General features: G+C 44.9%; 1 protein-coding gene across 2 annotated transcripts in view; it reads left to right on the top strand.

Annotated features, from left to right (window-relative positions):
* The window catches only part of MFSD12 (major facilitator superfamily domain containing 12), a 97,643-nt gene that overhangs the window by 22,310 nt on the left and 52,929 nt on the right, over positions 1-22,404 (top strand). For both annotated transcript variants that reach the window (XM_075337798.1, XM_075337799.1), the window contains exon 3: positions 9,695-9,818. In XM_075337798.1, the coding sequence (XP_075193913.1) occupies positions 9,695-9,818 (124 nt within the window). The remainder of the gene's footprint in view (positions 1-9,694; positions 9,819-22,404) is intronic.

Here is a 22,404-nt window from a genome sequence, read left to right as displayed (position 1 = left end):
CAAACTATGGACTATGGGGACTGGTATCTGCAGGTCAGACAAGCCCGTCTGGAGAGAGTCCACTGACATTAGGGCTAACTTCGCCCAGTTAATCCTGAGACCGGATCTCTGCCCAAATTCCCGAATAAGATCCATCGCTGGCAAAATTGAGGAGTGCACTGTCTAGGTATAAAAGAAAATAGTCTGCATAGAAAGATATCTTCTGTTCTATAGCTTTGCATTTAAATCCCACACACTCTGGATATCTGTATTGCAACCGCCAATGGCTCAATTGCAGTAGTGAATAGTAGGGGGGGGGGAGCGGGCACTCCTGTCTAGTAGGTCTTCTCAGACACAGACCTGTCCATTCACCTTAACCTTCGTCACTCAGTCATGTAGCAGTCTTACCTAATTTATAAATCTATTTCCAAATTCCATTTTCTCGCGGACCGTCCGCAAGAATCTCCACTTTAGGCTGTCAAATGCTTTAGCAGCATCGAAGGACAAAAATGACTTTCCCCTGGATTTTCAGCTATGTTGCAGTCCTAAGCAGGGGATTAATACTAGCAGAGGTTTTTTTTGGAAAGCTTAGTTTCTACTCCTTTTTTAGTAGGAAAAAGGTGAGTTCCATGAAGTATGCCAAAATGTGGAACAAATATTTGTGATTTACTGGTCGTTTGTTTACGCAGTACCAGGAGGTTCCCATAGCAGAAGTATTATAGCTTCTACAAAATGGATCTGGAGAGGGGCCTTTCTACCAGCTTCTTTTAAAAGTTCAGGTGTTTGCTGTAGATACATTTTTGATCAGAAAATTGCTGATCACCTGTGGATCCATAGGTTCGTTAGGACTATAAATTTTTTTTTTTCTTTTTCTCCCATCTAGTCTGAATACTTCTAGGTTAGACTCTTGTAATCTAAATTTAGTTTTAATTTAGTTTTAAATGCCCTTATGGGCATTCGAGCCAGTCACTTAAATCTCAGCCAAGGCTCTTGCGCTCAAAACAGTATTTCTGGTGACTATGGTGTAAGGCTGTGTGCGCACGTTGCATTTTCTCCCGCGTTAACGCTGCGTTTTGAACTGCAGCATTTCAGTTCCAAATGGCATGCGTTCTGCTTCCCCAGAAAAGTCTGAAGTCAAATTCAATGCACATGCTGCGTTTTTAAACGCAGCGTTTTGGATGTCAAAAATCGCTGTGGGGAAAAAAGCAGCTTGTCAAATTTGTGCATTGTAGCTGCGTTCTCCACCCATTGAAATCAATGATATAGTTCAAAATGCACTTGGACTGCATTTTTGTTGCATTCTGCATGCTTTTTTGACGAGCAAAATGCAGGTCTTTTCTGTTTTTTTTTTTTTTTTTTTTTTTTTTTTCTCTTTTCTGTCCTGTCTTTTCTCTCTGTCCTGGCTTTTTTTTTTTCTCTGGCTTTTTTTTCTCTGTCCTGTCTCTGCCAGTGGGCGGGTCTATATTGTGCAGTTAAATAAATTAAAAAAAAAAACAGTGCGGTTTCCCCCCCCCCATTTTGATACCAGCCAGGGTAAAGCCACACTGCTGCAGGCTGGTATTCTCAGGATGGGGAGCTCCACATTGTGGGGAGCCCCCCAGCCTAAAAAGATCAGCCAGCAACCGCCTGGAATTGCCGCATCAATTAGATGCGACAGTCCCGGGACTCTACCCGGCTCATCCCGAATTGCCCTGGTGCGGTGGCAATCGAGGTAATACGGAGTTAATGGCAGCAGCCCATAGCTGCCACTAAGTCCTAGGTTAATCATGGCAAGCGTCTCCCAGAGATACCTTCCATGATTAACCTGTAAGTTAAAGGATTTTTTCGGGTGTATGTTTTTTCTTTATTTGGAAAAAACGACAAAAACACACTTTCACTACTTTATTAACCCCCAAATACCCATACAGGTCCGTTTTAATCCACACTACTTCCCACGACGCTCCCAGCTCTAAGACATGAAGCTGACAGGAGCGGTCACAGACCAGACCGCTCTGTCAGCGCCACGCAGCAACTGAAGTGAGCTTCACGATCAGCAATGTCAGTCAGGTTACCTGCGGCCACCGCTGGATCCTCCAACTGGGACAGCAAGTCGCCTGAGTGACTGAAGTGAGCTGAACGATCAGCGATGACGTAACAGGTGAGTTGCAGTCTCGGGTGGAGGACTCCAGCATCTGGCCGTGGGTAACCTGAGTGACGGCAGCGCTGATCGCGCTGCTCACTTCAGGGGATTAGCAGTCACCGGTGACCGCTAATAAGGACGCAACACACAGAGCCGCGGTATGACAAAGTCGGGTGAAGTTCATTCTCATCGCGCGACTGTCTGCTGTCAGCAGGCATGTAACAGAGCTCAATGCCGTGGGACCGCACTGCAAAAAATGCATGCAAAATGCATCCAAAATGCTTGCATTTTTGGATGCATTTTTTTGACAGTGTTTACAGTTCTGAGGGTGCATTCTTTTCCGCACTGCACAAAACGCAACGTGCGCACATACCCCAAGTTATTTGAAGGCTATTTCAATTAAGTTACAAAATAGGCTAATCCTAAAGTCTGATTTAGGCTTTTCTACCAAAAGTAAACACTAAATTTCATAGATGCCAAGAAATAGTGCTATCTTCATTTTGCAATAATCCAAAATCCCAAGGCAAACTAAAATTTAATTCCCTTGATGTCAGAAGGTGCCTACTTGAGTATTGAGTGACTAAACCATGGCAGAAGTCTTCTGCTATATTTTTGAAGCCCAAATAGGGGTAAAAGCTACAACATCCTCTTTTGCTGACTGTATTTTTTTTTCCATAGAGAAATCACAAATCTGAGGCCTTATTTATTTTTCATCCCTCATATGTTGAGTCATTCAATGTGAGTCTAAGAACAGCCTGTATGATTCAGTTAGTCACATGTTTTGAAAGCGCTTTAATTGTGCAGCTATTAAACCATTTGCGGCACTTCCTCTTAATTTGTGCCCATTGCAAATGTATACACTGACTTTTTTTTTTTTTTTTAATACACCAGTTTACGGCAGGATACAGACTAACTGCAATCAGGGCATTTATGCCCTTACTGGTGTATAGGGTCTGGCCACTCAGAGCTACCCTCTCTCCTCCTGTACTCCACTGATCTATGTGGTGGAGAGGAAGCTTAGCAAACTAGAACAAAGGTTGTAGGAGCTGAGCAGGTGAAGGACCTTCTGCCTGAGGAAATTTGGGACTTTTTCAGGTCATGTGACTGATCCCATAACCAGAGGTGAATTGGAAGGTCCTGCAAGGTGTGTGGGCACGTGTAACAGCTATGTGCATGTGGACGCATGTAGCAGAGCAGTGTGTGTATAATATATACACACTGTAGAAAGACACAAACAATAGACTTGCCCCCCTATTCTACCCTCGTACATTAAAATTAATGACCCCTCCCCTTAACTTCCCTGGCGATGTAAAGAAATTGTTTTGGGGTTGTGTAGTTTTTTTTTTTTTTTTTTTTTTAATCCAAAAAAGGTACCTGGCTTTAAACCTTTTAAGGGCCCCAGTCATGGCCGCAGCAGAGGGGCCTGGTGATGTGACATCAGACACTGCCAATTCGCCGTTTGTTCCTTCCGTTCATTATTGTGGAGTTTACACTGCGCATGCGCTAAAGAGTCTGCCATGTTAACTACAAACAGGACTGTCACAGAAGGACATCCTCTCGAGAGAGATTCTCTAATCACTGCAGAGTGCCAGGATTGCATCTGAAGCTTGTCTTCAGCATCTGAGCCTCTTGCAGGTGGTGTGTATACTATGTAGCCTCTATATTATAGATTTGAAAATAATACAGTATTGCAGACTATACCGTCTGGCTCTCGTAATTTTTACTAACCTGAAACAGTACATACAGCTTTTTTCGGGCTGTTAAAATGACAACTGCTCTGCATAGCTGAGACGAACAGTGGTTAGTTTGAGGACTGTTTGAAAAATTGGAGTTTTTTTCAAGAGTGGCAATGGGACTATGGAAGGTTCAAGGGGGTCTTAAAACTCTGCCAGTATGGGGCCCTGAAATTCCTGGTAGCAGTCCTGGCTGTAGTGCTATATGATGGAGGTTATTCCGGTGCATACTACTGATTAATGACCATTTGCAGGCCTACACCATGAGGGGGGTGGATGTTTGGTAGAGATTGGTAAACCCAAACGGTAAAAGTTCAGTGTTCAGTATGAACACTGATTTTGCAAAGTGTTTGCGTTCTGGTGTTTCATGTGTACGAACCACTTGCGTGGGCATCTGTGCTTGGCCCAGTGCAAGCTGCTTGCAGTGTTTGGTTGAATTGCTTGCACTGGGGGTAACAGCAGCATAATCGGATGGGGGGAAAAAAAATGAAAACACTACCTACTCAGTGACTTCTAATGAGATTTGGGTCCAGAACAGAGCGTTTGGTATCTAAAGTCCAGTTGAAGCTGAACTACCAATGGGTCTGCTCATCTCGAATGCTTTAAAATTGCACATGGATAAGAGCCTATAGAATTTTGTCTATAAAATTGGAATAGCCTATATCTTGTAAGTTTGGGTCTTGTGTTAAAAAAAAACAAACCCTGCTTTACTGGCGTTGTTATAAAGGTAGTTTAATGCTTTCTACAAGCAATATATAGTTTTAATATTTAACATGAAAATTGGGAAGGCCAACCTTTATGTTTTAATCTTAAGCGCAAGGGTGGACACTTTCGCTGACAGCTGCCCTCCCTTTTTCCATATTCCATGCCGGCCTTTGTGACTGACGGGTCACTCTTCTCTCAGCGACCTGCTGCCAAGATGCTGCGCAGGTGCAATCATTACCAGGACTTCTCATGAGAGGGGGCGGCGCATGCACACATAGTCTAGCTCTTGATTCTGTGATCAGGTGCATGTTGCGTGTGGCTTGCCTCCTCTATAAAGACTACCCTTGTTCAGAATCTGAAGTAGAAGAGTAAGGCTGTGCCCACGTAGCGTATTTTCATGCAGTTGTGCTGCGATCTGCACTGCAGCGTAACTGCGTCCCCAGCACAATCTATGAAGATTGTGCCTAATCCATGCCCACGTGGCGTATTAGAACGCAGTGCTTCAGCTGCTGTCAAATCGCTGCGTTCTAAAGTGACATGTCACTACTTTCATGCGCTTTGCATGCAGCCCCCCGCTCTGTCTATGGCAGATTATATATGATAGAATCTGGCTCAACAGTAAACAAGTAGGTGCCTCCAAGAAAAAAGACCAAGAGTACAAGGAAAAGCCTTGGCACACTTAATCAAGAAAAAAGGGATTGTAGATTTCTTTAGTTGGCTTTTATTCATGCAAAGATATGGAAAAATATCATGACGTTTCGGCCCAACACACAGGCCTTTAATAAACAAATGATCTAGCTGGGTATGTAGGGCACAAGGATGGTGTACAGATTGTTCACATGGGTGAACACTGAGGGGAGAGATGTATACCAAAGGTAAAGAAGAATGGTATCGGTTATATATAGCTTTTATGCAGAAAACAATAGCCCAGAGACTAACACAGGGAGTAGGACGTAGGTATAATGAAAAATGGTAAAAGGGAATACCTTTGACAGTGCTCCAGGAAAAAGGAGCTTCTCTAGAACATGGTGATCATTAGAGTACTGCTGGATCACGGCCTATTGGATAGTACAGGGAATAGAAAGGGGTATATTACAATAGGTCATAGACACTACCTCAATGAAGCAAGGCCCTAGACCCAATATGTGGCCAGTGTAACCTACCAAAATGGACACAGGTCAGAAAGAAATATAAGGTAGGACTCCAGGGGACACCTTGTTACATAAGTTAGAGGGTAAATGGGGTATCCAGACCCTGTATGTGTTCCCATATAGGAAACCTGGTGAACTGGACTCCACGTGGTGAAATACCATGCTACCACCTGGATTCAAAAGACCTCACCCCCCCCCCCCCTCCAACCCCCCAGCCCCCTCCACGGGAACCACCACTGCATCCTAACAAGGAACCAGAGGCCACCCTCTCATACGAGTCGGCACGTCCCTACAGTTCACCAGGTTTCCTATATGGGAACACATACAGGGTCTTGATACCCAATTTACCCTCTAACTTATGTAACAAGGTGTCCCCTGGAGTCCTACCTTTATATTTTTCTGACGTGTCCATTTTGGTAGGTTACACTGGCCACGTATTTGGTCTAGGGCCTTGCGTCGAGGTAGTGTCTATGACCTATTGTAATATACCCCTTTCTTTTCCCTGTACTATCTGATAGGCCATGATCCAGCAGTACTCTAATGATCACCATGTTATAGAGAAGCTCCTTTTTTCTGGAGCTGTCAAAAGTATTCAATTTTTCATTATACCTACATCCTACTCCCTTAGTCTCTGGGCTATTGTTTTCTGCATAAGCTATATATAACTGATACAATTATTCTTTACCTTTGGTATATATCTCTCCCCTCAGTGTTCACCCATGTGAACAATCTGTTCACCATCCTTGTGCCCTATATACCCAGCTAGATCATTTGTTTGTTAAAGGCCTGTGTTGGGCCGAAACGTCATATTTTTCCATATCTTTGCATGAATAAAAGCAAACTAAAGAAATGTACAATCCCCTTTTTTCGAGTGTGCTCAGGCTTTTCTTTGTACAATCTGTCTATGGCAGAGGCTGCACCCAGAGCGCATGAAATCGGCAGTAACCGAAGCTTCAGAACTGAGCTTTTCAGCTGCGCTCTGAAGCACACATGCAGTGACTCTATGCTGCTGTGCAGAGCACACACGTGGGCACAAAGCCTAACGCCGCTTGAGGAGACTACCTTGCCTGTGAGGGAAAACTGAGCTGGAAGTGCTATGAAATTTTCTTAAACCCCACCTCACATGTTAGGAAAACTTCAAGTCTCTCTTCACAATATACAAACAATGTGACAAGAGGTATGGATTTAAGTCAATAAATTGCTTTTACATGCATTATGGGTTTACTTGGACAGTGCCTGCAATCTTTTGACTGTGGGGGTTGAAAAACTGAAGTGTGGCTTGTGTTTTTGTTTGTTTTTTTTTTTTTTTTTAAATTCCTGTCATGGAGTTCAGCTGACATATGAATGTCGCATCACCTTATGCATAATAGCAGTGATGTACACGCTGTACCAAACTCCATACTGAGTAGTATTGTGGTCACTGGCTCAATCACTCATGTTGCCACACCTTTCCATGTGCAAGTGATTATCCTTTTGCAGATGTCACATGCACGGTGTTCCTCTTTTTTTTTCCTGCCATAACTCAAACCAGTTCTCATATTCTGCTCTCCTATGGCAACATTTACTTTAATTAGAGCTATTTAGTGACAAAGAACTATCTTCTATCTAATATATAAAGCTGTGTATGTGTCCGCTAAAGGAATTTGCACTGTCGCATTTACAATCACGAACTTTTGCGCAGACGCCGTATGTGACCCAGGGAACGTCATAGACTGTTTTGAGGGGAAAATTTAATCCCGCGCTTTAGTATGTCTCCAAAATCCTGCCTCCATTATACTGAATGGAGGTGGGAGCTACTGGCTGCTATTAGCAACTGTCAGTGGTTGCTATAGGAACAAAATAAACTGTTAGTATAAGAAGCTTATGTGTGAGGTAATAAGAGGTCTGTGAGACGGATAAAAAGTGACAGACCTGGAAGACAGTTACTATCCCACGCAACGCTGGGTACTACAGCTAGTTTTTTTTTTTGTTTTTTTTTTTGTTTTTTTTTTTTAGAAAAGTGACTCCCACTACTGTAAACCATCTCTTCAATGCTTGAATAAAGAACTTCTACTCTCATGCACCTGTCATTGGTGCAGGGTCTCCCCAGCGCTCGCACCATTCGACTGATGATGTTTCAGTCTAAACAAGCCATTACAACATAAAGTAACACATGTCAGATTTGACAAACTTTTGGCTTGGTCAGAAAAGTGAAAGCTGGCTTTAATCTGAATTTAAAAAGGAAAATTGTCTTTACCAGTCACCTAAAATAATCTCTCTCCTTTTGTGACTGAATACAAGGGAGGAAGTTGTTAAGTTTTCTTAAAGGGGTTGTATAGGACTTTAATATTGATGGCCTAGCCTTAAGATAGGCCATCAATATCTTATTGGTGGGAATGCAACACCCGGCAGCTCTGCTGACTACTTGTTCCCAAAACTGGTAGCATCTGGATGTGCTCTGTTGCAGAAAGGAGAAAAACCATGAGCTGGTATTTATCCAGCCCCTTTTGTATTCCCAGACAGTGGATGTGCAGTACCTAAGCAGCATTTAAAGGGTTTGTCTAGTCTAGAAGTCTCAATCTTATAGCTGAGGAGAGACACGGGCGGCACGGTGGCTCAGCTTGCAGTCTTGCAACACTGGGGATCTGGGTTCAAATCCTACCAAGGACACAATCTGCAAGGAGTTTGTATGTGTTCCCAGTGTTTGCGTGGATTTCCTCCGATACTACAAAAAACAGTGATGGGGACTTTAGATTGGCAACACTGTCCCCATTGGGGCTCAATGTATGTAAAGCGCTGTTGAATTAATGGCGCTGTACAAATTTGTGGCCGCAGGTATGCAAATTGCGTACATGTGGTCACATGTTACCCACATGCATTGGGAATACAAAAGAAATGTGGCAGTGTGCCCTGAACACTGTTGCAAACCAGCAAAGCATATGTTACAACAGTGTTGGGGGATGGGCCAGTTTCCCTCAGTGTTTGCTACACTGGTAATGGCATTCAGTGTAGTTTCCGATGTTGATTGCTCCAGGACCTTTGACACCATGGTCATGTGACTGTCACCACTGGTCCTGTATGCTTTTGGGAATCGGAACGGAAGAGACTGGCAAGTCCTCTATTGTCGGTGTTCCTTCCTCCATTACCATGTTTACTATATGGAAATACTAACCTGGCATGATTCTCCAGGTCAGTACAAGAACATAGATACTACGGTAAACATGTATAGTTTGGTTTTTTGTTTACTTGGTAATGGAAAAAAAAATAAACAAAAAACACACACTTGACACTATTTTTCCGAGATGCTTTTCATAATTGATCTGGACAAAGTTAGTGTTTGTTTTTTTTTTTTGTTTTTTTTTAACTCCCCACCCCCCCCCCCCCCCCCCCCACCCCCACCCACTGTCTTTTTACTCACTCGCCTTAGTGTTTTCATGCTTTTTCAGAGTCTCTGGTCCTGCGGTGCCATCTTGTGACTAATTTCTGACTGGCCAGTAGTTGTCACAAACTTGCCAGAACAAGGCTCTCCATAGATAGAGTTGTGTCCACCAGCATAACGCCACTGGAGCTGCTGGCAGGTCACAAATCACCGGTGACCTACCGGCACATCTGCAATAGATGAAGACACCAGAAGTGAGCGTAATATAGGGAGCAGGGAACTTTCAGTTATAGCACCAGTGGTGTAATGAAGCCACTGTTCATGTAGTTTTTCCTCCAAAACATTCCCAGTTCCATATTAACTTCAGTTAGGCAACTCACCAATCTCTTATGCTAGAATAAGCTGGCTATGCCTTCTCAAAACGAGGGATTAAGTGATTGCTGAGCTTCTGTATGGCTGAGGAGAAATCTCAGATACTAAAATATCACTTTGTTGATATAAAGGTAATCCTTTGATTAAGCCATTGTGTGTGTGTGTGTGTGTGTGTGTGTGTGTGTGTGTGTGTGTGTGTGTGTGTGTGTGTGTTACATTTTTATAGTATATGTATAAAAAAAAATGATATTTAATCTCTCTCCCTGCATTTTCACAGGTATGCATTTACAGTCCTGGCAAACATTTCGGTTTATGCAATTGCCTGGCTGCTGTTGCATTTTGAATTGGATGCAGCTGAGGATACAGAGCGTTTGGGAAGGCAGGATGTTCCTGTATTCAGGGTATGTTCAAGTTAAAGGCAGACCTTTTTTTATTTTACTCTTGTATAGTGCCATTAATTTCAGAGCTTTACAGAAATCAGTATCCCCACTGGTGCCCACAATGTACATTCCCTCAGTCTTTGCATGGGTTTCCTCTGGGTTCCCCAGTTTTCTCCTGCACTCCAGATTCCTTGCCGATATTGTCCTTGGAAGTATTTTACATCACCCACTGAGCCACCATGCTGCTCACCACTTTAAAGCCCTTTTTTAAAAAGTAATTTTCTTTCGTTTAAAGCCTCTTTAGTGTTCCAAAGCATTAAGATGCCCCCTGCCCTAAGCATAGTATGATGGCCTCAACACAGCCCTCCATACAATGTGTCCACACAGCATGATGACCACCAGACAATAGACATGTGAACCCCCAGATGTTTGGCGGGTCTGACTGGACTTTAATAGAAGGAATATAAAAAATGGCAACAAAAACAGGATAATATCCTCCAAAAATTAAGTATTACTCACAGCAAGTTGGGCCCAGGCCAAAAAGTAGTGCTCTTGCACCTGTGATGCTTCCACTTTAGTGGGGGTTTAGCTGTATCCTGGTAGAGCACTAGTTTTAATAGAAGGGAGAAGAAAAAAAGACAGGACATTAACCTGAATAGGTCTATGGGGACTCTAACTGGTATGCTGTAAAATGGTGGTTGTAAAAGCTAGGGGGCTGCAAAACAGTTCTACTTAGGCTGGTTTTACACATCCATTTTTCGCTGTCAGGCACGGTCCAGCGAAAAAAACTGATGTGACGGATCCGGCAAAAAAAACGTTTCTTGACAGATCCGTTGTGATACTAAGCATGCTCAGTTAAAAAACCCGGATCAGTCGTTGGATTCCGGCATATGCCGGATGACTACGGATCCGGCGCCCATAGGCTTCCATTATACAACATGCCGGACGGCGCCAGATCCGGCGTGGTCAGTTTTTTTTGCCAGAGACAAACGTTGCATGCTGCGTCCTTTCCGGCAGCCGGACGAAGGCCATCCGGCGCAAATACAAGTAAATGGTGAATAAAACTGATCTGCTGGATCAGTTTTATCTGCATTTCGCCGGATTGTGCCTGACTGCAAAAACCGGATGTGTAAAAGCAGCCTAAGGCTGCTTTCACACTACATTTTTTTAACGAGTCATGAACGTTTTTTGCAGCAAAAGCGGATCCTGCTTTTACAGCAAAAAAACGCATGCAAACGCATGTGTTATTTTGCAGGATCCTGTCACTTTAAGTTTATGGGCGGGCATTGGAGTTATGTGATCGGGAGTGAGGGGAATTGAACGTGAGACTGGGAGCCGGCATCTAACAGCTGTGGAGGCTCATAACCAAGGTAAGCATCGGGTAACTTGCTTGGATACGTGATATTTACATTGGTTACGAGCGTCTGCAGCTGCTAGGAGCCGGCTCCCTGCACACGTTACCAACGTAAACATCGGGTAACTAAGACCGCGGTTACCCGATGTTTACCTTGGTTACAGAGCGTCCTCCGCTCTCAGGCAGGGAGGGGGAGGGAGAGACTGATCACACCAGGCTGGCTTCTGTGCATGCTCAGTAGAGCAAGCAGGATCCTGCCTATCAGCATGCCAGCGTTCACATGCGTTTGCGTGTTTAGTCAGGATCCAGCAATTTGCAGTATCTGGACGCAGCTCAAAAACGCTACAAGTAGCGTTTTTTAAATAAGTTAAACTGCAAGTCGCTGGATCCTCACTATAACGCACGCAAACGCAGGTGAACGCATGTTGACGCGAGTCCATTGCAAATGCATTTGAAATGAAAACGCATTTGCACTGGATCCGTTTTTGCGTTAAAAAACGTTAATGACAGATGTTAAACGTAGTGTGAAAGCAGCCTAAGGCTAGTTTCACACTTGCGTTTATTTCCTTCCGTTACAATCCGCCCTTTTGGAAAACAGCGGAATCCGTTAACGGATTCCGCTGTTTCCCATAGACTTGTATGGGTGACGGATTGTACCAAAAGGACCTGCGTTGCTTCCGCTGGGCGACGCTCCGTTGCTTCCGCCCAGCGGGAGGAACGCAGCATGTAACGTTATTTTGAGCAGCGGAATCCTCTGGATTCCACTGCGCATGCTTTTTTTTTTTTTTTTTTTTTAATAAATCAAACTTTATTTTGGCTCGCGGTGGCCGAACGTTCAGCTGAGCGCCCGGCCGCCGGCAAGTCACAGCGCTCAGCTGAGCGCCCGCCCGCTGGCATGCCCGGCCGCCGGCAAGTGACAGCGCTCAGCTGATCACCCGGCGGCCAGCTGCAGGGAGCGATCAGCTGATCGTTTACAATAGTCTGCCGCTGGTAAAACTGTAAAAAAAAAATAAAAATCAAAACTAATTGCGTTGTTTTGCAGCATCCGTTGCATCCGTTGTGCCACTATATACAACACATCCGTTGCATCCGTTACACAACGCAATGCAACGGATACCGTTCAACGCAAGTGTGAAAGTACCCTAAGTCTCCCTTGTAGGTGTCACACTACTTCTGGATTAGCACTCATGAATATTCACTGTTTCACCCCACTTTATTTTGTTCTGCAACATTCACTGCGTTTTCCAAACATGGGTGTTTTTCCCAGAAACTAAATCATCACTACACCCATAGATTGATTCCCATAGGGGTGTACTTTCCATATTTGACTACTTGAGGGGGTTTCTGCTGTTTTGACACTTAGGGGATCTGCAAATGGTGTCCACAAACTGTTCTAGGAAAATGTGTACTCCAAAAATCAGTGTGGCCAAGCTGTATGTTCAGGAGAAATTGCATAACACATTATGGGCCCTATTGTATTTGTATTTTCTGCCCCTATTCCCTTTTGTAAAAATTAAAAATCTGGGGTTAAGACAACATAAATATAATCTCACCACCCAATAGTATAACATTTTTGTGACACACCTGTGGGGTAAGTATACTCACTGTTTGCCCTTAATTTTAAATTCATAGTGGTGCTTTAGCGTTGTTGCCATAGCCCACCTTACAGGCTCATGGGTGATTATGGCACGTTCACTGATGAATTACATAAGGGGGAAACTTGTCAGGATGAGGACCTCTGAAATGTGACTGGGAGTAATCACTACAATTAACTTATTTAACATCCTAATTCTAATAAGAGAATAGCTTAGCCCTTTGACAGTATTTGTTTGTCAAGTAGAGTTAAAGGGTCAACTGTCGGAGTGGGGATGCCACTCACCTAGGGTACCATCATCCATGGCAGGGCAGTGGAAAGATTTTTCATTTAGGACAAGATTAGGGATATGCTATACAAAGCTCCCCCCCCCCCCCGCCCCGTGTCCTATTCTGTCCTACACCATTGTACATTTCCTTAACCTTCCCCCAAAGCATGATGCACTTTTTTAAAGTGTCAGTTGGATCCATTATATGGTGATGTATTTACCATGTAAGTCGACCAGAATAGAACATGAGGCACCTAAGTTTACCACAAAAAACGGGAAAATTTATTTAAATTTAGAGAAGGAAAACTGGAAAAAAATTAGTTTTTAATGTTAAAATGGGGGTGCTACTTATAATCTGGATAAAGCTTACCTGGTTGGCAGTTGGGTCACAGAATGGAGGGTTGGTTATACTGTGGCTCAGGGGTGTTGCAGCAGGTGCCATAAAGCCTACCGGCGGGCTCCTTTAAGCCGGCTGGCGATTGACGCAATAGACTTAAAGAAAATGGCCGTGGAAGCAGAGCGTGCGCGGATTTAGCTCTTGGCTCTCTAAGATCTCAATCTGCGTATGTGCAACTTGTACTGCCATTTTCTTGAGGTCTATTGCGCAACAGACAGCAGACTTGATGGTGCCTGCTGCAACAACCCTGAGCCACAGTATCACCAACCCTCTATCCTCTGACACCCCCCTCCCCCTACTCTGATCTGGCAAGCTTTATCTGGTTTATAGACTCATCCCCATTTCCCCACCCCAAAAACGAGTCTTATGCTCACGTGAGTCCCACTTCTGGATTATAAACACCCCCCTCCCCCTGCTGACCAAGCCAACCACCCTGGGTTCTATCACCACACTGGATGGGTTTCACACCTATGCATCGCACTAGATACCTGACCCTGATCTGGGCCGTAGGTAGGGAGCAGATGGGATTAGCTCTTAATCAGCCGCACTAGGCACTAAAGGACACCGGGATAACAAACCAGGGAAAACTACAAACTTATCTCTAGTTGTCTGTGAGGGAACTTGCAACAACCACCAAGACTCTCCTGATGTATGCAAGCAGCCTGCTTGCACTGAAGACTTGATTAAAGATGTAACAAATATCACTAGCACTGAGAAATAGTGTGTGTCTGTCTATATCTCAAAGCAGCTGACAGACTGAACACCCCAGGGTCTAAAAGGGATGAAAACTAAGGAAGAATGATAGGTTTGAGCATCCAAATGTTATGACCGTCTGTTGCCGGACACCACATGACTGTCATCCGTAACAGTACAGCACTGAGAATGGTGGGGCTGCCACTGCTCTGACCTGTGGGATGAGAGCATATTGCGTGCAAATGCTGCCAAAAAGTACATCCTCACACTGGAACTGGCTAGTGTGAAAACGTAATACTACAATGCATGCACAGTAACAGTGCTTAATCGTGAACATTGAGCGTGTGCTCACTGTAAGTCAGGGCCAGCAAACGCAACAAATGGCTCAAATATATATATATATATATATATATATATATATATATATATATATATATATATATATATATATATATATATAATATATATTGCACCCTCACCACTAAGGTGCAGAACATCCCTAGCATAGGGCCTGTAGCTAACAAGTTAGCCAATTTCTCCAGAAACTCCCAAACACTAATTGCTGGGCCATATTTACCACCCTAATTTTCCACTGCCTCTCTGGCATAGCATAAATAGTATGAGAAATGCTACCTTTTTATAGTTCTGGCCAAAATTAATAAAATCACTTCTAAGGGCCTCCCTCCAAAAGTGTCATTGGTGCCGATGTGCACCATGACTGCTGCGTCCTCCCCAGTCCCACCCAGTATTCTATTGCCTCCAATCCTCAGTGGACTCAAGTGCCAGGAAGACCACACACTGTCCAACAGTCTGACAGATTGCTAAATCTGTTCCTCTAATTGAATTCCTCCCTCACTGCCAGCACCTGTCTTGCCTACTTACCGGAGCAGACACTCGGACTGGTTTTCAGAGGACACATTTTGTTACAGCAGTGCTTCACCTGTACTGACACCCCCTTTATTTGTTAATATGAAAATTTTTGGCGTGCCAGATTGGGACTAGCTTCCTTCTGTTACCTAGCTTGCTGTCATTCTTTCCTCTTAATCTACCCCAGTTAATGCTTGTTCACTGAGCAGGAAACTCCTTTTCCACGTTGTCAATGGAATTCCATGTTGCAAACTGTCTTTCATATCCAGTATCTTGCACAGCTGTATGTGTAAGGGTGGTCTGGGGCGGTAGCCAACGGGCAAGGGATGCCCTGCTCACCGTGCAAAGGGGTTGATGAATGCCGTAGTCTTGGGGTGCAAGGCATACCTTGTTAAGCTGCTTGTCTTCACCAGGACCTATCCACCAGGAAGACTGTGACAAAGACGCGGATCTTTTCATAAAGTCTTTTACTGAACATTAGACAAGGTTCTCTCGGCACGCATTTCACTTAGCAGGGGCCATGGCTAGACCCCTTTTTATGTACTGTGTAATTGCCGTGTCTGACTGTACAGGGACACTGTCTGATCATACCATATCTCCTGGGCCGGGGCAGACACGAGTATACAGAATGCAGAATGGGATTGTATCGGATTTTTTTTTTTTGATTTTGAGATAAAGCATTTACCACCTGGTTTAAAAAATACTTTACCTCCTTTTCTGCACAGTAGATGTGGTGATTAGACAATGCTCCTTTATGGTCAGACACAACCATTACGCAGTACATAGCAGGGACACATGCAAGTGCATTGCAATAAATGCATCAAAGTTCAAAGTATCATCAAAGTTAATTTATTTACAGTAATTCAATACAAAAAGGGAAAATATGATATAATATATTCATTCTATATCTCATTAGTGTATTTCAAGTGTTTATTTCTGTTAATGTTGATGATTATAGCTTACAGCCAAAGAAAACCCAAGTCATTATCTCAGAAAATTAAATTACCACAAACTCCTGCAAGGACTTCCTAAACATTTTAAAGTGGTCCCTTTGCTTCAGTAGGCTACACAATCATGGGGAAGACTGCTGCCTTGACAGATGTCCAGAAGTCAGTCATTGACACACTCCACAAGGAGGGTAAGCCACAAAGTAATTGCTAAAGAAGCTGGCTGTTCAGAGTGCTGTATCCAAGCATGTTAATGGAAAGTTGAATAGCAGGAAAAAGTGTGGTAGAAAAAGGTGCACAAGCAATCGGGATAACCGCAGCCTTTTAGTATTAAGAAAAGGCCATTCAAAAATTTTGGTTGAGATTCACAAGTGGACTGCTGCTGGAGTCAGTGCTTCAAGAGCCACCACACAGACGTATCAAGGACATGGACTAAAATTGTTACATTCCTTGTGTCAAGCCACTCATAACCAATTGACAACGCCAGAAGCGTCTTACCTGGGCCAAGGAGAAAAAACTGGAATATTGCTCAATGGTCCAAGGTGTTTGCAGATGAAAGTAAACTTTGGGACCTCGATCTCCAAATAAAATGCAGAGTCTGGAGGATGAGTGGAGGTCACAATGAAAGCTGCTTGTGGAAACTTCACACTAGACCTCAATCAGTAGTGGATTGGGGAGCCATGTAATCTGCTGGTGTAGGTACACTGTGTTTTATCAAGACCAAAGTCATTGCAGCAGTCTACCCGGAAATTTTAGAGCTTTGTTCTTACCTCTGCAGACAAGCTTTTCAAAATTTCATTTTCCATCAGAACTTAGCACCTGTCCACACTGCCAAAAGTGTCAATACCTGGTTTAATAACCACTGTGCTTGATTGGGCAGCACACTTTCCTGACCTAAACCCCATAGAGAATCGGGGCCGCCATCAGGGTGTTACAACAATTACTGATGTGCGGTGCCTGGGGAAGAGTCGGGCCCAGGTCCCAGGGTAATTACTTACACTTAATATTCGGGCCCACCTCCCCTGCTTCAGTGACCGGTGGTAACTGCAGTGGGACCTCTTACAGCAGACGCTGCTGGCCGGCCCACTTTTCTTCATGAGGTTTGTACTGCGGATGCGCTAAACAGGCTACAATGTGCAGTACAAACGAGCTCACCGGAAGAAGAGTATCCGCCAATCACCACAAAGCACTGCAGGATGGTGAGTATGATCTTTGTGCGTCTATCTTCCTGTTCCTGGCTCACATACAAATCACCATACTGCATATACAGGTCCACACTATAGCCTGTAGTGGTGTCTGTATATAGTGTTGTGCTGTGTAGAACTATATACATCCCATAGCCTCGATTTATGTATATAGCCTCTGTTGTATATGCAGCCCACAGCCTCTGGTTTGTATAGTCTGTATGCAGTATCTATTGTGTATACACCCCAGAGCCTCTATTGTGCATACAGCCCTCAGACTCTTGTGTATGCAACCTCTATTGTGTACACAGCGTATATAACCCACAGCCTCTATTGTGTATACAGCCAGCAACAACCTCTATTGAGCATACAGCCCGGGCCCCACTGCATTTACCACCGTGGCTGCTTAAGTGGGGCCGGCCGAGTCTATCTTCAGTGACGGCAAACACTGCTGGCTGGCCCTCTTTACCCCATGAGGTTTGTACTGTGGACTTTTGAAACCAACGTTCGTGTTGGGAAAACCCCTTTTAAGATCTACGACTTCCTGAAACTCTTCCATAACTATTGGTTTCTGTTACTGGTCCCAGCCTAGCATATCACAATTTTTGCACTTCAGTCATTAAAGGGAATCTGTCACCAGGTTTTTGCTACCTAATCTGAGAGCAGCATAACTTAGGGGCAGAGATCCTGATTCCAGCAATGTGTCACTTACTGGAATGATTAGTGTAGCTTTCATAAAGTAACCGTATAATCAGCAGTAGATTTTCATTAGAGGACTACGTGTCCTGCTGCCAGGTAGTCCAGCATATTCATGAGCTCTGTATAACTGCTAGATCTGCAGCAGAGAAAACATTGATTTTATCAAAATGACAGCAAACAGCTCAGTAAGTGACACATCACTGGAATCTGGGTCTTTGCCCCTACATTATGCTGCTCTCAGATGGGGGAGCAAAAACCTGGTGACAGATTCCTTTTTAAGTCCCCGTTGGCTTTTCTAAGCACAGGCTGTTTGCTAACCATTCAACTATCGACCGGCGTGCACGGACTATACACCTAGTCTCACGTCTGTTCTTGTACTTGTCTGTTCTCCCTGGTCTATGCTAAGCATTCTCCCAAGGACTCGTACTACTGGAGTCAGTACCTTAATGGCTAGGGAAGATGTGAACACTGGCCATGTCTGTTTGATAACAGTTTCTCTAGAGTCCAGGGCCTGGAGTACTCCATAGTGGGACGGATGTATGTCTGCACTCCGCATCCTTCCCAGGAGCTCTAATCTCGCCATTCAGTTGGGTAAATGACTGAAGATGCAGCCTAAGTATCCTGTGGACATGCACGCCTGACCTGGTCACTCACCAGACACTAGTCTAAGATGGAGTCTGTCCTCGAGACCAGCTCCTCCCTTTGTAGGTTATTCCCACAGCTTGCCCTACAGTCAGTAGCTGAACAAGCTTCCTGTCCCACTAAATGCTTCCTTACACTGGCATCACTGTACCTACTACAGACATTTACCATTCCATACGTAACATTCCTATCTTAAGTGTTATGTAACACGTTACCTGACATGATCAGCACAGCTGCTTCCTATGACGCATTTCACTATATACATACACAGGTCACATCGTGACGCCACAAAACGGTTGGTATTTTCTATTGCAGGACCATACAAGCTTGTCGCACCTTCAAATGACTGTTCAAGGACTGTGTACATAGCAGACCTCCCTATCAAGTGTACATCTTTTATCTGACAGGCAAGACACTTTGGAAAATACTATCTGTGACTAAAGGCCCAGTCACACACAACGACTTACCAGCGATCCCGAAAACGATGCGACCTGATAGGGATCGCTGGTAAGTCGCTGGGAGGTCGCTAGTGAGATGTCACAGTCAGATCTTACCAGCGATGCAGGAACAATACAGGTCGCAGTAGCGACCTGTATAACTATCTCAGCAGTCACTGTGACCCTGTTACAGTGTCAAACACAGCGATGTGTCCTGCCCAGCAGGACATCACCTTTAAAGAAAATGGCCTGGACCATTCTACAACGACTAGCGATCTCACAGCAGGGGCCTGATCGCTGGTAAGTGTCACACATAACGAGATCGCTAACGGGATCGCTACTGCGTCACCAAACGGTGACTCATCTGCGATCTCGCTAGCGATCTCGTTATGTGTGACAGTACCTTAAGGGTGCCTTCACACATTAGCGATGCAGCAGCGATCCGACCAGCAATCTGACCTGGTCAGGATCGCTGCTGCATCGCTACATGGTCGCTGGTGAGCTGTCAAACAGGCAGATCTCACCAGCGACCAGTGACCAGCCCCCAGCCAGCAGCGACGTGCAAGCGACGCTGCGCTTGCACGGAGCCGGCGTCTGGAAGCTGCGGACACTGGTAACTAAGGTAAACATCGGGTATGGTTACCCGATGTTTACATTAGTTACCAGCGCACACCGCTTAGCTTTGCTCTCCTAGCTACAGTACACATCGGGTTAATTAACCCGATGTGTAATGCAGCTACATGTGCAGAGAGCAGGGAGCCGCGCACACTGTTTAGCGCTGGCTCCTTGCTCTCCTAGCTACAGTACACATCGGGTTAATTAACCCGATGTGTAATGCAGCTACATGTGCAGAGAGCCGGAGCCGGCAGCACAGGCAGCGTGAGAGCTGCGGAGGCTGGTAACTAAGGTAAATATCGGGTAACCACCTTGGTTACCCGATGTTTATCTTGGATACAGCTTACCACAGCTGCCAGATGCCGGCTCCTGCTCGCTTCATTTGTCGCTCTCTCGCTGTCACACACAGCGATCTGTGTGTCACAGTGGGAGAGCGCCTTTGAAGAAAACGAACCAGGGCTGTGTGTAACGAGCAGCGATTTCACAGCAGGGGCCAGATCGCTGCTCAGTGTCACACACAGCGAGATCGCTAATGAGGTCACTGCTGCGTCACAAAAAGCGTGACGTAGCAGCGATCTCGGCAGCGAGCTCGCTGTGTGTGAAGCACCCCTAAAAGTAAATCCCTTCTAAAATCCCTGGATTTCAAGACACTTGGCACAAAAACACTCAAACCTAGTCTGTGGAAAAACACTAAAAGCGGTCACCCAAAGGTCTCTGCCGGTGTTTTGATAGTTCTTCAGTCTGAATTTGTCACTTTAATAAGAAACTGCTGACATGCATCTCTGAAATTATGGCCAGCCTCCATGTTACTCTGGATCTTTCTTGCATTGTAGATTACCAGAAAGGTTCTCGCTGGATGAAGTTGGTCTCTGCCCTTCTTGGCCAGGAGAAGCTGTGCTCAGGGAACATCCTTTAATAGGAGTCAGTTGAAGGAAAGGCGGCAGCCCATGCAATTTGAGAGCTTGCACTCCTCTAAGGACTTGATCAAACAGCCAACAAGTATGGAGAATGAGGCAGCACATGCAGTGACATTAACTGTCACAATTGTCTCCTTGTTTTTGGAGACAAGGGGCTCCAGACCTCAAGTTGCCACTAATCTCAAGGGCTCTGCATTTAAATGTCATTTTACTTCCTTTGGCACTACAGTAGTTAATGGCAGTTCTGTTTTGCAGCTCTGCTGCAGTTGAGGTCACCTGCACCTGTTTTGTTGACACACCCCCTTGTCATGAAATGGCAAGGTATCCCAGCAAGCTTTGACTATACAAATCATTTGTAGGAAAGCTGCTTCAAAGGAAGGAAGCTGCTGCAGATAGTCTGGAAGCCGTATCCTCTCCTCTTTTGGTTCTTCCTTTTTTTTTTTTTTTTTTGTCTCCCTACCCTTTTTGTCTCAAGTGCGGTGGTGGGTCTAGTGAACCTCACCCGCCTCACTAATCAGTGTTTCTTAGGGACCAAGGGTGCTGCTCAACGACAGTTGCATAGGGACTGGTTAGAAGAGCAGGGTCAGGTGGTTAGGTGACAATCTACCCTCTCGCTAGTGCCAGGACTCGCCATTGTCCTTTTGGTGGTTCCCCCTTTGTCTGTGGTGGGTTTTGTGTTTTGGTTTTTTTGTGTATTTTCATTCCGCATCAGATCTTGGTTGGTCTAAACACTCGCCATGCCCGTTGTGGGACATTATCCTTTTATAAACATGACATTTCATCTCCAGTCAGCTTTTCTGATGCATGCTTGAGAAAATCACTGGAGATGAAACGTTGCAGGGGTTAATACAGGTTCATTTCACGGACTGCTGCCTTATACCTCCATATTTGATTAAAAGGAGCCACAGACTTCCCTGCACTGTCGTGTGCAAATTCTGTGCTGCATGATCTAATCGGTGAAGGCCTTCTTCTACAGCCCAATTCTGGACTTTCTTCCAACAGCTTAGTCTAGCCCACTAGGATCCATTCACCAGTATTAGTAGTCTGCTATAGACTGCTTCTTTGGTTGTACAATGTGCCCTCTAGTTGTGGCTTTCCTAGCTAACCATCCCACCGGGCGTATTCCTCCTGCTTCAATGAATAGTTCCCAAAACAAACTGAAAACTGCCCCACAGCCCTGAAAGCTGGCAAGCAGTACAGCGCTCCTGGTTACCAGAAGTGGTGGTCCTTCCAATCAACATTCTGTAAATATGGTTGACGGTGTCTGAGTTTATTTAGAGTGGGCACTGTCGAGGACAGACTTCCAACAAGCTGCTCCTTAGGTCAGTCAGGGCACTAGAGCCACATCTGGCTCTATCTGCAGTCGTCCTTCCATCAGTCGCTAACTGGGTAGTGGAACTTTCCCAGCTTCTAAAGACCTTGTCCCTTCATTCAGACATCTCTTGCTGTGTACAGTGGGAAATCCTAGATCTAGTCTTGACGGCATGCAGATTCATACACTATTTCCCACAGTTTGGCTCAGTTTCAGAACATTTGACTTAAGGCCCCTTTACACACGGAGACTTTCTAGCGATCCCACCAGCGATCCCAACTTGGCCGGGATCGCTACAAAGTCTCTGAGTCGCTGGTGAGCTGTCCAAACAGGCAGACCTGGCCAACGACGCAACAGCGATCCGGACCTGCAGAACGACCTAGCTAGTCATTGGGGACGTTGTAAAGCAGCTTTTTGAAAGGGAAGTCTCTAACGAAGTCGCTGTAAAGTCCCCTTTACACAGACTTTCTAGCAATCATGCTGCACAGCGGGGAACAAAGGACCAAAGAATGGTCCTGAACGATTTGTAGCAATCAGCAACTTCACAGTAGGGGCCAGGTCGCTGATGTGTTTCACACACTGCAATGTCGCTGGGGAGGTCGCTATAACGTCACAAAACCGGTGACGTTACAGCGATGTCGTTTGCGATGTTGCAGTGTGTAAAGCCACCTATACAGTGGA

The sequence above is a fragment of the Anomaloglossus baeobatrachus genome, chromosome 1 (assembly GCF_048569485.1).
Source record: "Anomaloglossus baeobatrachus isolate aAnoBae1 chromosome 1, aAnoBae1.hap1, whole genome shotgun sequence".
Taxonomy (NCBI): Eukaryota; Metazoa; Chordata; class Amphibia; order Anura; family Aromobatidae; genus Anomaloglossus; species Anomaloglossus baeobatrachus.
The sequence above is the reverse complement of the archived record's forward strand: the minus strand, read 5'-3'. Positions and strand labels throughout refer to the sequence as shown.